Source organism: Dromiciops gliroides, chromosome 4 (genome assembly GCF_019393635.1).
Source record: "Dromiciops gliroides isolate mDroGli1 chromosome 4, mDroGli1.pri, whole genome shotgun sequence".
In the NCBI taxonomy this organism is placed as follows: domain Eukaryota; kingdom Metazoa; phylum Chordata; class Mammalia; order Microbiotheria; family Microbiotheriidae; genus Dromiciops; species Dromiciops gliroides.
Window position 1 is genome coordinate 425,032,999 of NC_057864.1, and position 18,034 is coordinate 425,051,032.

Sequence of the window (18,034 nt, forward strand, 5' to 3'; positions counted from 1 at the left end):
TAAGTGGGGGGAGGGGGGTGGGCTCTAAATTCGAGAATAGCGGAACAGATTGTGTTATACAAAATGTAAGGGAATATTACTGTGCTATAAGAAGTAACAAGAGGGCAAGCTAGGTGGTGCAGTGGATAAAGCATATACCCTGGATTCAGGAGGACCTGAGTTCAAATCCGGCCTCAGACACTTGACACTTACTAGCTATGTGACCCTGGGCAAGTCACTTAAGCCTCATTGCCCTGTCCCCGTTCCCCCCCACCCAAAAAAAAAAAAAAAAGGTGACAAGAGAGGAGTTCAGATAATCCTGCAGAGTGAAGTGAGCAGAGCCAGGAGAACATTTTATACGACAACATTTTAAAGAAAAACCATTTTGAAAGACTTAAGATTTCTGATCAGTGAAGTGACTAACCATATCCCTCTGGGAAATAAGACTCCTTTTGTGTAACTCTGCTTTTTTTTTTTTCTTTTAAACAAGGTATTTTTCTTTCAGTTTTTATTTGGGATGGGACATTAGGAGATGCAAGATGAACAGTAGAGACACAGGAAAAAGGGAGCCATTGAAACATTTTTTTTAATTGAACAAAAGAAGGGAGTTCAGAAGAAAGCACAGAGAAGCTGGACTGTTCTGAAAGAAATGTGCTTTTTTTTTTTTTATAAATAAGTGGTATGAAGTGATAATTCAGTCTCACAATCCTTATTTCTGTGTATATGGAAATGCCCATTGGATTTTGGTGTTTAAGTTCTGTGGCAATTAAAAATTTATGGGGTACCCTATAATTGTCCCAAATTTTAGGGGAACTTAGCTAGGATTTCTAATATCTTGCTACTTAGAAATTAGAGGCTATAGGACCATTTTGGGGCATTTAGGATTTATTAAAGCATATTAAATATTAGTAAAGAGAGCGCACATGGTCCAGAAAGTTCAGAAGGTCTATCTAGGATAGAGGAGAGAGAGAAATGGGCCGCATGGCTACTCTTTCTGTGTCCCAGGGCCCAGAGAACAGAATGGTCGAGTGTAAGCTGTCTGTGGTCAGGAGGAGAGCCAGCCCTTCCACACTGCTCAAAACTAATTGGCTAGCATCATTCAAATCTACTGGTTTACTGGACTTGAGGGTGGTCTGGCGCAGTATGTGTGGGTGTCGGTACCAAGAGCAGACCCTTTGAGGGGAAAAGCTTTCAGGTGGGTGTGGTTCTAACCTCTCTTGTCTATAGTCATAGTCCAAAGTCCAACTACTTTTCCTTTGAAATTCTCCTGACTCTGGGCTGGCCTTAAGACTCTCTGGGTCCCCTAGGACCCCATTATTTTCTCACAGTTCTGAATAAGTTCTTACCTCCCAACTACTCTGTGTGTAGCTTCTGTGTATCTATTTACTTCTTGTCTTCCCCATGATAATGAAGGGACTGTCTTTGCCTTTATATCTCTAGCACACAACTACATTGCTGGGCACATAGTAAACACTTAATAAATGTTTGCTGGCTGATTAAAAGTAGTCAGATTTTAGGTCCGTCTGTTTGAATGTTTCTATTTCCGGTTTTTCATTATATTTCAGACTCATTTGAATAGATAAGATTGAAACTTATGATTGTAGAATCTACATAATTATTCTCTATGTATCAGAGTGCTGTGATTGCACACTGGTTTTTGTTGACATCACAGATGAATGTATAAGTCTTAGGGAGTTGTCTGAGACTCAGAAATATTGTAACTTGCCTGGAATCACATTGCTCATAAGTGTTAGAGAGGGATTTCAATCTCTGGTCTTCTAGCTCCCAGCCCAACTCTATTTAGTATGTCATGCTACTTTTCATTCTTATGTGTACATATAGTAAAGATAAAAAATAAAATTAAACATTAATATTACTAATGGAATATAATCTATGGTTCTGTTTTAAGGCTTCTCATATTAAACTATTTTTGCATTGGTTAGGATTTTTTTTTAATTTCAATTGTTAGCTAAACACTTCTATTAAAGAAATGTGTTTGTGTTTATTGTTAAAATATTTTAGTGTAAATTGCTTTAGGTAGAAGATTAAGACAAGAATATTTAAGGTTGTATAGTGGATATTAGTTTTCCATTGAAGGCACAGCTTTATTTAATTTTATTAGAAGAAATTTTAGTTAGTTATTAAAGAAAACTTCTTCGCATTAAGAATTTTTTCAGGGGCAGCTAGGTGGCGCAGTGGATAGAGCACCGGCCCTGGGTTCAGGAGGACCTGAGTTCAAATCCGGCCTCAGACACTTGACACTTACTAGCTCTGTGACCCTGGGCAAGTCACTTAACCCCCATTGCCATGCCAAAAAAAAAAAGAAAAGAAAAGAAAAAATTATTATTTTTCTTTTTTTTTGGTGAGGCAATTAGGGTTAAGTGACTTGCCCAGGGTCACAGAGCTAGTAAGTGTCAAGTGTCTGAGGCCGGATTTGAACTCAGGTCCTCCTGAACCCAGGGCCGGTGCTCTATCCACTGCGCCACCCAGCTGCCCCCTGTGCCACCTAGCCACCCCAATATATTTTTATTTCATTAAATATTTCCCAATTACATGGCAAAAAATTCTTAACATTTTTTAAAATTTTGAGTTCAAAATTCTCTTCCTCCTTCCTACGCCTTGCTAAGTCAACCAATATATTAATTATGCATGTAAAGTCATGCAAAACATTTTCCATATTAGTCATGTTGCAAAAGAAAACACACTTAAAAAACGTAGAAAAATCATGAAAGTAGGGGGCAGCTAGGTGGCGCAGTGGATAGAGCACCGGCCCTGGAGTCAGGAGTACCTGAGTTCAAATCTGGCCTCAGACACTTAATACTTACTTGGCTGTGTGACCCTGGGCAAGTCACTTAACCCCAGTTGCCTCACTTAAAAAAAAAAAAAAGAAAAGAAAAATCATGAAAGTAAAAGAAATATGTCAATATGTACTTGGAGTTTATCAGTTCTCCCTGGAGGTGGTTAGCATTTTTCATCAGAGTAGCTGTCTTTCGTGGTATCATCATTAAAGGATTCTTTTAAGCATTTAACTTTAACCCTGTAGAAGCTAATTCATTCCTAGAGTTCCCAGAATCACTGAGTCTGAATTGGAGGGGACCTCAAGGAAGTACCTGTCTTATGAACAGGAACATGCATATGCAGAAGAGATTACTCTGTAACACACTGAACTGGTGACCCCTCTCATGAGCATAACCATGACTTCCTGAGGTGAAGCGCATTCTGTTTTTGGAAAGATTAAATGACTGGGGAGTTTCCCTGCATTATCAACCTTAAACTTGCCTTTTTACATCTTCTACCCATTGCTTTTAGTTCTACAGTTTGGGGCCAACCAGAACAAAGCAAATCCCTCTTTCAAGTGTATGGTAGGAGTGGTATCTTTTTTGGTATCTTTTTTTTTTTTTTCCCTCCAATAAACTAGGCTAATGCTTTTTGAGGATGAGAACACCATTTCCTTCCATGGCACCTGAAGCATAAAAAATCTGGCACATGGTGGGCACTAATGATTGATTGAAATCTGCCCTTCCACAATTTCCACTTAATACTCTTAGTTCTTAACTCCAGGGCTTAGTTGAATATGTCTAACCTCTTTCTTATGTGACAAGCTTTCAGATACTTGAAGACAACTATCATGTACCTCCCTAATATACAATTTTTCAACCTTGAATTAGTCTTCAGTTCCTCTAGTCAGTCATGAAGCATTTATTATATGTCAGACACTACTTAGTAAGTTCTTGGAATGCAAAGAAAGGCAAAAACATGATCTCTTCCCTCAAAGAACTCTTATGGGGAAAATAACATGCAAAAATGTGCATAAAAGAGAATCTATAAAGATTAACACACATGTATACATATATATACATATACATACATACATATATATATATACACACATACATACATACATATATATATATATGGAGGGGTCCCAGACTGACGTGTGTGTATGTGTGTGTGTGCCCGCGCACGCGCGCGCCTTAGAGGGAAGGCAGTAATTGTGAGAAGTAGGATAGGCCTCTTGTAAAATATGGGATTTGTGCTGAGTCTTAAAGGAGGCTAAGGAATCTAGGAAGTGGAGGCAAGGAGGGAGACCACTCTACGTGTCAGGACAGCCAGTAAAAAGGCAGGAAATGGGAATGTTGGGTTTTTTTTAGGAGCAGCAAGTAGGTTGTTGTCTCTGGATTGTTCATGGAGGAGTATAAAGAATAGAAAGGTAAAAGGAAGCCAGGTTGTGAAGTACTTTAAAAGCCAAACAGAGCATTTTGTATTTGACCCTAACTGTAATGGGGAATCACTAATTTATTGAATGGAGGGGCAGGGAGTAGGATGAGGTTACATGGTCAGACCAGCATTTTAGGAAAATTACTTTGGCAACTGCAATGATTGGAGTAAAGAAAGATTCAGACTTGAGGTCCCAACCTGAGGTGATAAAGACCTGTACCAGAATGATGACTGAGTTGAAGGAAGGGGATGTAGATGTATAAGACAGGTGTGAAGGTAGAAAGGACAAGATTTGACAGCAGATTGTGCATATGGGATGAGTGCAAGTGAGGAGTTGAAGATGACAACCAAGACTGAGTCTGGATGACTTGGAGTGTAATGCCCATTAATGGGAAAGTTGGAAAGAGGGGAGGGCTCAGAAAAAAGATAGTTCTGTTTTGTCCATAATGAATTTGAAATGTCTGGGACATCCAGTTTGTGGTGATGCTAGAGCAAAGGGTGTAAAGAATTAACTGTTATTTGAGGTTTTTATGACCCCCTCTTTTGCTAGAATTTAAAAAACCCCAGCCTGTACACTGTCCTGGGGCTCAGGCACAGCGCCTCTGCAAACTCAGTGCTCCACCCACTGGTTGTAGCCGGTGCCATGGTGCCAGCACCTCTTGTCATCACCACTCGCCAACACCTACATGGGCCTGGCAAAATTATAATGACTGGAAGCCCAGTGAGGGCAGTCATGTGACTGTCGGAGCTGCCAGCCAATTGGCTTGGGGCTGTCTGGGGTCAGCCTGGGGTCTGCTGGGAAGAAGGGTGGTTTTTTGCCATTCTAGCTTGAAGCTGGAAGGCAACAGGACGCTGCTGTGTGTTCTCAGCTGATTCCTGGGCGGTGGTGTGATTCAGGTTGTATTATTTCCCTTTCCCCATTTTATTTCCTTTCCCTTAATCCTACTGATCCTGTTTGTGTTTTTGTAAGTTCGTTCTTGTTAAATAAATCTTGCTTTGTCTTGAGGGAGGCTATCATTCTCCTTCCTATTCCTAGGCCTAGCTAACACTCCCCAATTAAAATTCATCCCTACAGGGGAAAGCCTGGGGAGGGAGGGAGGGAGGGAGGGAAGGAAGGATGGATGGATGGATGGATGGATCATCTGCATGGAGGCAATAATTGAACTCCAAATATGATGAGGTTACTAAGTATAGAGTAGGTTTTTTGTTTTTGTTTTTAGTTTTCAACATTTGTTTATATAAGATTTCCAATTTCAAATTTTTCTCCCTTCCTCCCCTCCCCCCCTCCGCTAGACAGCAGGCAATGTGATATAGGTTATATATACATAATAACATTAAACCTATTTCTGCATTAGTCACGTTATATGAGAAGAATCAGAGCACAAAGGAAAAACCTCCAATCAGAAAACCAACAGCACCAAAAACAAAAGAAATAATATGGTCAGATCAGCATCCATATTCCACAGTTCCTTTTTTTTTTTTTTCCTGGATTTGGAGAGCCTTTTCCCTCATGAGTCCTTTGGAACTTTCTTGTACTGTTGTATTGGTGAGAAGAATCTAGTCTATCACAGTTGATCAACACATAATGTTGATGATACTATGTATAATGTTCTTCTGGTTCTGCTCATCTCACTCATCATCAGTTCATGCAAGTCCTTCCAGGTTTCTCTGAACTCCACCTGCTCATCATTTCTTACAGCACAATAGAATTCCATTACATTCATATACCACAGCTTGTTCAGCCATTCCCCATTGATGGACATCCCCTCCATTTCCAATTCCTTACCACCACAAAAAGAGCAGCTATAAATATTTTTGTACATGTGGGTACTTTTCCCTTTTTTATAATCTCTTTGGGAAAAAGACCCAAGAGTGGTATTGCTGGGCCAAAGGGTATGCACAGCTTTATAGCCCTTTGGGCATAATTCCAAATTGCTCTCCAGAATGGTTGGAGCAGTTCACAGCTCCGCCAACAATGCATTAGTGTTCCAATTATTCCACAGCTCCAACATTTATTATTTTCCTTTTTTGTCATATTAGACAATCTGATAGGTGTCAGGTGGTACCTCAGAGTTGTTTTAATTTGCATCTGTAGGGTAGGTTCTTAATTTTTTTTTGTATCATGAATCCTATTGGCAGCCTGATGTGACCTATGGCCCCCTTCTCAGAATAATGTTTTTAAATAATTGAAATAAATGCTGTTTTTTCAGTTAGAGATTAGTGGAAAAGATGTTTTTTTTTCCTTGTTGAAGTTTACAGACTTGCTGAAATCTAGCCGTGTACTTCTTTGGATCCTGTAGACCCCAAGTTATACCCCTGACATAGAGGAAGAAGAGAAGATGGTTTGGGTTGGACATACCCTTAGATGGTTTGGGTTGGACATACCCTTAGATAAAGATGCAGCAAAGGAGACTGAGAAAAAAGCGTGTTATGATCATAGTACCATTGCTATTCTGGATTGTCCTCTGAAACTTCTCCAACATACTCACATTCTCTCTGAAATGTGGTGCCCATAACATGATCACAGTGCTCCAAATGTTGTCTGAACAGGGAAGAGTGCAATAAGCCAGTCGCCTCCCTGATCCTGAACAAAATGCCTAACTTTTGGCTCCTATATCATAGTGTTCATGATTCATAGTGAGCTTAGAATTTACTTAAGTCCAATATTGATAGAATTGTAAACTCACCTTTTTAGAGAATAGAACTGACAGTGTCATTTGATCCAATTCAATCATTGTGAAAATATGCCTTGATGAAATTTTTTTTTTTTTTGGCGGGGCAATAGGAGTTAAGTGACTTGCCCAGGGTCACATAGCTAGTAAGTGTCAAGTGTCTGAGGCCGGATTTGAACTCAGGTACTCCTGAATCCAGGGCCGGTGCTCTATCCACTGCATCACCTAGCTGCCCCCCTTGATGAATATTATTAAAAATTAAACTATCTTTCAAAAATTTACGTAGCAGAATTATTTGTAATTTTTAAAAAACTAATGGCAGCCTGTATGTCTTGACGAGAGGGGAATGATTAAATACATTTTGGTACATTAATAAAATGAAATGCAATTTTAAAATATGAGGAATATAAAGAAATTTGACAAAACCAGGGAGGGATTAGTAGGATACTAGTGCTCTTTTCAGTTAGCTTACTGGCTTTTATAAATCAGTCACCAAGCATTTATTCAGCACCTGCTCTGATGTTCTAGGCACTGTGCTAGGTGTTAGGGATACAAATACAAATGAAATCATCCAGAGCTTACATTCTATCAGGGGAGTCGATATGTAACATGTTACAAACATGTGCAAAAGTAAGGTTTTTTGGCAGGGATAAGTGCTCGCAAGTTGGGGTATCCAGGAAAGACTTAAAGTACAAGGTGCCACTTGAGCATAGTTTATTGGTTTTTATTCAAACAAATGGTTACATAATACTCACTTGTGGTGCTATTCAGTATGCATATGCAAATTTATATTAGTCACTTTGCTTTGTGCAAAGGAAGATATAAAAATAAATTAAGAATTCCCTCCAGGAACTGTGATTATATTCTCATACATGTTTTCTCATATACATTTCACATGTTTTTATGAAATAATAACTAGTTTTATGTGAAGCTTGTTTTTATGCAAATTGCATTTTTTTTTTAGGTATTACATGAAACGTTCCCTAAACATACATTTCTAATGAATGGCCTCATTCAAGGAGTAAAGGTAGGATCAGTATTTTTTATACATATAAACATACATGTTCTCATAGAAAGTTGTAAATAGACTGTAATAGAAATTTTAAATGTCACTTCATTCCTCCTAATTTTTTGTAGCAAACTGGTTTTTGGTGAGCCACATAATTTTTCTTCTAGTTTAAATTTGATGTTCACTTTTAGAAATACAAATGAAGTAACATCTCTTTTAACATGTGCCATTTCTCATAGACTTGATCACAGTGGTAATTTGTCATGACTGAGAATTCAGCTAGCTCTTTTTGTTTGATTCACTCTCTGATTTCTTCATATGGTTGTATGCTACTATTGTCCAGAATTTTGATAGAAGATGAGGAAGATAGAAATTATTTTCACTGATCTAAGGTTGTTTCAGAGTCAAATGATTTTTTTCTGATAGCCTTGATAATACTAACAGGGTTGTTAATAATAACATTTGAAACAACAATGTTGTTTCAAATGTATTGCTGAATTACAGTGTTTCTCTGGAGGACACTATTAAATTATAATGACTGCAAACTTGTCATATTGGATACTCCATTATTAATTATTTACAATATGCCATAATTATATTTTTCTATGTGAGTAAAATGACTAGAATGTTCATATGAATTTGTGAAAAATCATTATTTTAAATTGTTTTAGGGATTGTTGTCATTCCTTAGTGCCCCTCTTATCGGTGCTCTTTCTGACGTTTGGGGTCGAAAGTCCTTCTTGCTGCTAACAGTATTTTTCACTTGTGCACCAATCCCATTAATGAAGATCAGCCCCTGGTAAGTAATTAGTTAAGGTTTTAGCCACTAAATATGACCTTCCATCCTTTCCCCCCAATTTTCTCCTCCCCCCCTTTTTAAACCTATGGTTAGGTTCCACCCCTCCCCCATACAAATACACATATATAAATTTGCCTTTGACATTTGTAAAAAGCCTTTGAGAGAATATAGTAATCAAGTCTTGAATCATAGAATTTTAAAGCTGGAAATGACTTCAGACTAGATGATCTTCAATATTCCCTTTTTACAGATGAAGAGAATTAGGTCCAGGGAGTTTAGTGATTTATTGAAACTTACTCAGCCTGGGCAGATCCTAAGTTTCCTGTCCTCTGATCCTTTCCCTTTTTTTTCTTTTTTTTTCCTCCTTTCCTTTTTCAGTGAAACTGTGCATGTTGTTGAGTTACTATCCATGGTCATATTTCTTCCCCCTGCCCGACAAAAGTAGTTACAAATATACAGTGCTGGATTGGTTTGAAGGATCTATCTGGATAGACACTGTGCTCTTGTCTACCTTTTTAAGGTAGGAGAGAGTACAGAGGAGAATCTATAGCCAGTCCACCTGAATTCAGCTCTGTTAATTTTATGACATCTTCCTTGCTTCCATGGGACTAGTCCCTTCCACCCTACTTCCTTCAACCACCCTAAGCTTCCACAATGGATATACATTTTTCATATTGTAAACTCGTGGTTATTTGTATCATATTCATATACATACCACATGTGTTCACACACAAAGTATGTACATATGTGCATGCATACACGTGTGTGCCTGCACATGTATGTATACCTATATGTGTATATCTCTGTGTGTTTACACACACACATATATCCTCCTTTCTAAAGCTTTTATCTTAGATCATTATAGCTTAAATGGTTAAACATTTGTTGAAAACTAGAGCTTCAGTAGATATCTCTTCCTGAACCAATTATCATAAATGTAAAGTGGACTTATCTTTGAATAACAAAAGTTTCTCTGGAAATGTACAGAAATAAAAGAATTGATCACGAAAAATGTATTTTGGAAAAAGAAACAAAGACCTCAGTGGAATGACTGTTTTGAAAGTTTTATTATTACATGGAACCTACACAAGAGTCTTTTAAAACTGGGAACATCAGTACTACAATAGGAGTTTCTTACAGTGCAGTTCCATGTCATTATCTCCAGTTAACTGTAGAACAGTTACATATAATAAAATGGTTGGAGTTTAGTTTTTCTTAATCTTTTCAGAATGCTCTTTGGTAATTTTAATGTCTTCCAGTTTTACTCAGGAATACTATCCTATTGTACATAGATAAACTATATCAGATTGTTTGCTGTCTCAGGGATGGGGGAGGGAGAAAAATTTGGAACTCAACATCTCACAGAAATGAATGTTGAAAACTATCTTTACATGTAATTGAAAAAAAATACTATTAAGTGTGGGGGTGGGGTAAAGGAATAACATCCTAACAGATTTCTTCTAATTCTGTTGGTTTAGGCATAATTAAGAAAGTAAAAGGTAACTTGTTGAACAGCATCATAGATGTGTAGCTACAAAATAAATGTTGACTAACATGTTACTCAATTTAATTTATTTATTGTTAGGTAAAATGGTAATTATGATAAAGAATGGAGAAGCTCTTCTTTATTTTAATGATGTCTGTAAGGGCTATAAAACATCTTCAGAGATTAGGTATAGAATCTTGTGAAATAGTTATTTCGTTAATTAATTTAGGTCTCTTTTTGTCAAGTAATCTCTTCGAGCTCTATATTTTTTTATAAGACTCTTATAAAAGTTAAATTGTTAGAAGCAAAATGAGTTAGTAAGTAGTTCTAGTAAGATGATTTACTGTTTGAATTCAATCATCTTTACTCTGATTCACTTGTAGAATTTCAGGAGGAAAATTCTAATTGTCCTAACCATTTCCTGTTTGTTATCTACTTTTAGGTGGTACTTTGCTGTTATCTCTGTTTCTGGGGTTTTTGCTGTGACTTTCTCAGTGGTATTTGCATATGTAGCGGATATAACTCAAGAACATGAAAGAAGCATGGCTTATGGGCTGGTATGTGTGTTATTTGCTACAAGATCCCTGAAAAACTTCTTTCTTCAAGCTTTACACAATATACTCCAGAAGCAACCCTATTTTACCACTAATTGGCCTTGAACCATTACTTCACATTTTAAAGAGGGGGAAAAAGCAAATACCCACCGTCTTGGTCAAAACTGTTATTTGAGGAACCAGTCTTGTCAGATAAAAAAATCACAGGACTGTCTTCCAAAGAAATTTACTTAGTAGAATTTTGAACTTAGGGAATAATGTTAATTTGAATTAAATATCAGAAACTAATTAACTAAGCCACAAAATCACATTAAATTTAAGATAACATCAAATAAGCTTGTTCCTTCCTTTTTGCCCCTGCTGATACTACAGTATCCTCAAATCTCTGTAATATGCTAAATACATGTAAGTGACTAATTTCCAAAAAACAATTAGTGTTTGTGTCAGGGTCTTTATTCTCTTAATGTATAATTGTTCATTGAAGATTCTGTCATCCGTTGAGTTTGCTAACAGAAAGGTCAGCATTCCTTAACAGCAAGGGGGCTTTCCCTGAGCTAAACCTTAACAGTAGAAGTAGAGATCAAGAGGGATTCTGTTCCAGGCCTTGGAGCGTAGCCTGTGTGAAGGCAAGGAGACAGGAGAGAGAATGCTGAGTTTAATGAATAGCTGGTGGGCCATTTGGGCTCAGCCATAAAACAGGTAAAGGGAAATAATATGCAAGTAGTCTCATAAAGTATTAGGTTGGAACCAAATTCTGGAAGTTTTAAAGGTCTGGATGAGTAATTTGCATTTTATCCTAGAGGCAGTAGGAAGTCTCTAAAGATTTTTCAGCACAAAGACATGGTCATCCCTCAGTCAATCTATAAACTTTTATTGAGCCCTGTGCTAAGGATACAAAAAAAGAGACAAAAGACACTCCATGCCCTCAAGGATCTTATAATCTAATGAAGGAAACACTATGCAAACAAATATATGCAAAGGAAGCTAAATATAGGATAAATAGGAAGTTGCTAATTGAGGAAAAGCATGAGGACTAAGAGGCATTGGAGAAGGCTTCCAGTTTAAAAAAAAAGATTTTAGTTGGGACTTAAAGGAAGTTAGCAAGGTCAGTAAGTGGAACAGAGAAAGGAGAGCATTCTAGGCATCAAGGAGAGGCAGGGAAATGCCCAGAGCTAAGAGATGGAATACCTTATTAATGGAACAGCCCAGAGGCCAGTGTCATTGGATCAAGGAGTATGTATTAAGAGAGTAAAGGGTAAGAAGGCTGGGGCAAGTTTATGAAGGGCTTTGTAGGAAGCCACTGGAGCTGCTTATTGAGTAGAAGGGTTGAGATGGTTGGACCTGTGCTTTAGGAAAATCACTCTAATTCTGGATTGGAGAGGGGAGAGACTCCAGGTAGGAAGACCTACCAGCAGACTATTGCAGTAATCTACACATGAAGTGGTGAGGGCCTGCACAGGCTCAGAGGAGAGAAGTTAGCAAGGTGAAATCAACAGGTCTTGGGAACAGATTGCATAGGGGAGGTGAGAGATGGTGAGAAATCCAGGATGACTCCTAGGTTTTGAGTCAGGAACTGGGAGGATAATAGTAATAGAGAATGTAGGTGGTGGGGAGGTTTTAGAGGGGAAAGATACTGAATTTGGTTTTGGACATGTTAAATTCAGTGTGTCTACTAGAGTTCACGATTGGAGGGTGGCAGAAAGTGTGGGCAGGATAGTTAGATTTGAAAGTCATCAGCAGAGAGATGGTAATTAAATCCATGGGACCTGATGAGATCACCAAGTGAAATAATATATAGAGGGAGAAGTGGGCCCCTGAGGGACACATGATGAGAGTGCTCTAAAAGAGAAGACAGCAAAGGAGCAGTCATATGGGTAGGATAAGAGCCAGGAGACAGTGGTGTGCTGGAAATCTAGAGAAACTATCAAAGAGGAGGGAGTGATCCACAGTGTCAGAGTCTGCAGAGAGACCAAGGTGAATGAGGAGAGAAAAAAGGCCTGTGCCTTCAGACCATTTTTGAGGGGGTGCTATATTGAGAGTACATTAAAGAAAGGAGGCATTTGAAGAAGGGAGAACAGTTAATAGAAAAGCGTGAGGTTAAAAGGGACTAAAATAAATTAGTGATTATATTTGTAAAGATAGTGGGGCAGATGTGAGAGATTTGGTGATGAAGACTTGGCATCAACAAGACTTGGCAATTAATTAGATACAAAGGGATGTCTTTTAAAAGAGTCAAGAGTTTGAGGTTATAAACCAGGATTACTGGAAAATTGATGGTGCTTTTGACAAAAATAATGGAACTAAGAAGAGAAATTCTCTTTTCAATGGTAAATACTTCAGTTAATTGAATTTATTATTTTTTTCCTTCTATTAATCCTTTTTTTTTTTGCAACAAGCATTTATTTTATTTTTTTCCAGTTACATGCAAGGGTAGTTTTCAACATTCATTTTCATAAGATGTAGAGTTCCAAATTTTTCTTACTCCTTCCCTTTCTTCCCCCCTCCACAAGATAGCAACCAGGTTATGTATGTACAATCCACAAGTGCTCTTTTTATCAGTTCTTTCTATGGGTGTGGATAGTATGCTTCATCTTCAGTACCTTGGGGTTGTCTTGGATCATTGTATTGCTGAGAGTAGTTAAGTCATTCACAATTGCTCATTGAACAGTACTGCTGTTGCTATGCACAATGTCCTCCCAGTTCTGCTCACTTCACTTTCCAGGTTTTTCCGGGAACATCCTGTTTGTCATTTTCTATAGCACAATACCATTCCACTACAGTCATATAGCACAGCTTCTTCATTCATTCCTCAGTTGATGGACATTCCCTTCATTCTCAATTCTTAGCCATCACAAAGAGTTGCTATAAATATTGTTTGTATATTTTTCCCCCTTTTCGCTTTTTCATGATTACCATTGTTAACTGTTTCCCTTCCATCCTATTCCCTTCCCCATGATATTTATTCTATTATCCATCTTCTTTCATCCTATTCCTCTTCAAAAGGGATTTGCTTCTGTCTGTCCCCTTCCCCAATCTGCCCTTCCTTCCTTTGCCCCTCTCTCTTTATCCCCTTCCCCTCCTATTTTCCTGCAGGGTTAGAGAGATTACTCCACCCAATTGAATATGTATGTTATTCCCTCCTTGAGCTAATTCTCATGAGATTGAGGTCTTTGAGCCTGTTCTGATGAGTGTAAAATTCATTTACTGCCCTGCTCCTACCCCATCTTTCCCCCACTCCATAAGCCTTTTCCTATTTCTTTCATGTAAGATTTCACCTCATGCTACTTCTGCCCTTTCCCCTCCCCCAGTACATTCCCCTCACCCCTCAATTTAACCCTAAAGATGTCATCATGGGGCAGCTAGATGACACAGTGGACAAAGCATCCACCCTGGACCCAGGGGGATCCCAGCCAAAACCCGGCCTCAGACACAAGACAGTCATCCACAACCCCAGGTATGTCCCCCAACTCCAATATTTTATGGTTCTCTAGGGTCTTGTATTTGAAAGTCAAATTTGCCATTCAGTTCAGGTCTTTTCATCACAAATACCTGAAAGTCCTCTTTTTCATTAAAGTCCCATTTTTTCCTCTGAAAGATTATGATGAGTTTTCCTGGGTAGGTGTTTCTTGGTTGTAATCCCAATTCTTTTGCCCTCTGGAATATCATATTCCATGCCCTCCGGTCCTTTAATGTAGAAGCTGCTAGATCTTGTGCTATCCTGACTGGAGCTCCACAGTACTTGAATTCTTTCTTTTTGGCAGCTTGCAATATTTTCTCCTTGACCTGAGAGCTCTGGAATTTGGCTATGATATTCTTAAGAGTTTTCCTTTTGGGATCTCTTTCTGGAGGTATTCAGTAGATTCTTTCAGTTTCTATTTTAGCTTCTGCTTCTAGAATATTAGGGCAATTTTCACTGACAATTTCTTGGAAGATGATGTCTAAGCTTTTTCCTTGATCATGGTTTTCAGGTAGACCAATAATTATCAAATTATCTATCCTGGACCTATTTTCCAGGTCAGCAGTTTTCCCAGAAGATATTTCACATTGCCCTCTATTTTCTTATTCATTTGGATTTGCTTTATTGTGTCTTGGTTTCTCATAAAGTTACTGGCTTCCATTTGTTCAATCCTAATTCTTAGGTAATTATTTTCATCAGAGAGCTTTTGTACCTCCTTTTCCATTTGGCCAATTTAACTTTTCAAGCTCTTGACTTTTTTCTCATGTCTTTCCTGCATCACCCTCATTTCTCTTTCCATTTTTCCCTCTACCTCTCTAATTTTATCTTCAAAGTCCTTTTTGAGCACCTCTGTGGCCTGAGACCAATTCATATTTTTCTTAGAAGCTTTAGGTATAGTTGACATCTTCCTCTGAGGGTGCCCCTTGGTCTTCCTTGTTACTGAAGAAACTTTCTATGGTCCTCACCTTTCTCTGCTCATCTTGCCTTTCTTTTACTTGACTTTTAGCTCCTTAAAGTGGGGCACTGTTTCCAAGCTGCAGTATCCCAAGCTTCAGAAGTCCCAGGTGGTATGATTTAAGGAGGATCAGGTTCTTCACTCACCTGGCCTGTTCCCTGGTCCGTAGATGACCCCAGATCAAGTTGCTAATCAACCAGCTTTGTGTGTTGTGGTTGTCAGCTCCTCCGACAAGCCTGTGCCCCTCCCCCACCTGGGCCACTGCTACTCAAGCCTACCTCCTGGTTCCTAGCAGGGGTGAAAAACCCAAGTTCCACCTCAGCACCAGCAGAGACCCCTGTAAATCTTTCCCCTGCCAAGGGCTCATCTCTCTCACCAGGCTGTGAGCTTAGTTCCATACAACACTGGCACTTCAGCTGATTCAGAGTCTCTGGGGGTCTCCTTCTCTAGTGAGGCCTTCGTGGGACTGGATCTGTGTCAGGGTGACTGTGGGGTTGGGCTCCACTCCTGTCTCAGCACAGCAGCTCCCTCCTTCTGACCTTCCAAGCTGTTCTTGGTTAGAAGATGATTTCAGCACATTTTTCTGTGGGTTTTGCTGCACCAGGAATTGTCCCATGGCATTATTTGGATGTTTTTTGAAGCGATTATGTCATGAGTTTGAGAGCTCACTGCCTTTCCTCTGCCATCTTGTCTTTCTATTAATCTTAACATTACCCTAATCACTTGGGGGAAAAGCTCTTCCTGGGCTAAATTTAGGAACTTTTTCCTTTTGAAACTAGTTAAATTTTGAGAAAGAATGATGTTAAACTATTTCAGTGCAGGACATTGTTTTGGAGTTGATTAGAGTTTGATAAGGTTTTCTCATTCAGATCAGAGCAAGGACTTATGACAAAAGTAACATTATAATATTATTTCGTATCCTAAAGAAGCACAATAAGGAGAGGATTTGGGGCAGGGGACTTAGTATACTTTCATAGCCCTGTTCCATGTCAGCTGGTTCTTTTGTTGTTGTTGTTGTGAGGCAATTGGGGTTAAGTGACTTGCCCAGGGTCACACAGCTAGTAAGTGTTAAGTGTCTGAGGCCAGATTTGAACTCAGGTCCTCCTGACTCCAGGGCCGGTACTCCATCCACTGTGCCACCTAGCTGCCCCGGGCTGGTTCTTAATATATAATATAGGAAGTTGTCCTATATTTGACTTCATAGTTAATGTGTCACTAGATGAAGGATCTGTGATTTCTTTGGTGTGGTATCTCCCTCCCTCCATTGATGAAGGCCATAACCTATCTGTAATTTAGTAGATTGTCTTTAGTTACCTAAAGTTCGGAGAAAGCAAGTTATTTTTGTTCCTGTGTTTAATAGATAATTAGATTGTTTCTGTGTTTAATTTAAGAAACATGTATAATCACATATTTATAGGGCACTATGCCAGGCACTCAGGAGAAACATAATTTTGATAAAACACTACCTGTTCTCATGGAGCTTATATTTAATACTGTTCTCTGTGATTTAGACCCAAGTCTGCCAGAAACAGTTTTATGTAATTGAACATTTTGTATCTATGAATTTCTGGCCTAGAGAGAAATGTCTAAAATGTCATAATCACAATCCCATTCCTTCAGACGTGACTCTGTGCCGAGACAATTTGAGGTTGTGTTAAAAGGAATCTTAAACAAGGAAGAAACCATAACATATTAAAATGTACTTTGGGGTTAATATTCCAAAAGTCCTTCTGGACTGAAAGGAACTCCTCCCAAAGATCAATATCCGTATCATTTGTTATTATGGAGAGGGATGAATTACAGTGCTTTTTCTTCACTACATGTAGATGATCCATTAATAATCCATTCACTGTAGGAGATGGAGAAGGCAGTGATCCAAATAGAAGCATTCAGTCCTTCAAAGTTTTCTTTCAAGTGAACGAGCACTTATTAAGCACCTATCTCGTTTCCAGTTACTGCCATTAAATCTAATTTCTACCCTTAACCCATTTCCTTAAGAATGGACTTTTATTCTTGACCTCACTTACCTACTAAGTGAAGAGACATGTCTGGAAGAAGTTCTTAGACCAGAGAAATATAACAGTAATAATAATAACAGTAACAATAAACAATAATAATAATGCTTATATAGTTCCTGAAGTTTTGCAAAGCACTTTACAGATATCCTCAAGTAATGCTCACAACAGCCCTGGGAGGGAGGTGCTGTAGTTATCCTCCTTTTACAGATGGGCAAGTTGAGGTAGACTGGTTCAATGACATTCCTAGGGTCTCACAGCTAGTAAGTGCCTGAAGCTAGACTGGCTGTCTTCTCAACTTGGGGTCCAACATTATCCACTGTACTGTCTATTTCTAGAGAAACCCCAAAGGAGGTTTTTAAATATGCTTCCCCAAAAGAAAACTTTTAAATAGGACAGCAGTGTATCTGCATTGGTGTACATTGAATGAGGAACTGGGGGAGTAAGAGAATTTGCAAGAGAATAGCTTTACTATATCTGGGTACATCGTGACTTTGTGAGTAATAGCATATATTTCTCCCATCCTAGCCATGCTGAGGTTTTCTCAAGACTTACTCTTGATCTCTTGCAGGTTTCAGCAACTTTTGCTGCAAGTTTAGTAACCAGCCCGGCTATTGGTGCCTACCTTGGCAGAGCCTATGGGGACAGCTTAGTGGTGGTCCTCGCCACAGCTATAGCTTTGTTAGATATCTGTTTTATTCTTGTTGCCGTGCCAGAATCATTGCCAGAGAAGATGAGGCCAGCATCTTGGGGAGCGCCTATTTCTTGGGAACAGGCTGATCCTTTTGCAGTAAGTTCTTTATAAAAGTTATTTATACTCTACCTCCCGGCTCCCATCCCCCCCTCCCCCCGTCCCCCCCTGCCCAAATGTGAATGTCATAGATGTTAGC

General features: G+C 38.8%; 1 protein-coding gene across 1 annotated transcript in view; it reads left to right on the plus strand.

Moving 5' to 3' along the window:
* Nucleotides 1-18,034, plus strand: part of MFSD14A (major facilitator superfamily domain containing 14A) — a 46,487-nt gene that overhangs the window by 19,646 nt on the left and 8,807 nt on the right. Inside the window, exons 3-6 of the mRNA XM_044000533.1 lie at nucleotides 7,834-7,896; nucleotides 8,550-8,677; nucleotides 10,606-10,720; nucleotides 17,716-17,934. Of these exons, the coding sequence (XP_043856468.1) occupies nucleotides 7,834-7,896; nucleotides 8,550-8,677; nucleotides 10,606-10,720; nucleotides 17,716-17,934 (525 nt within the window). The remainder of the gene's footprint in view (nucleotides 1-7,833; nucleotides 7,897-8,549; nucleotides 8,678-10,605; nucleotides 10,721-17,715; nucleotides 17,935-18,034) is intronic.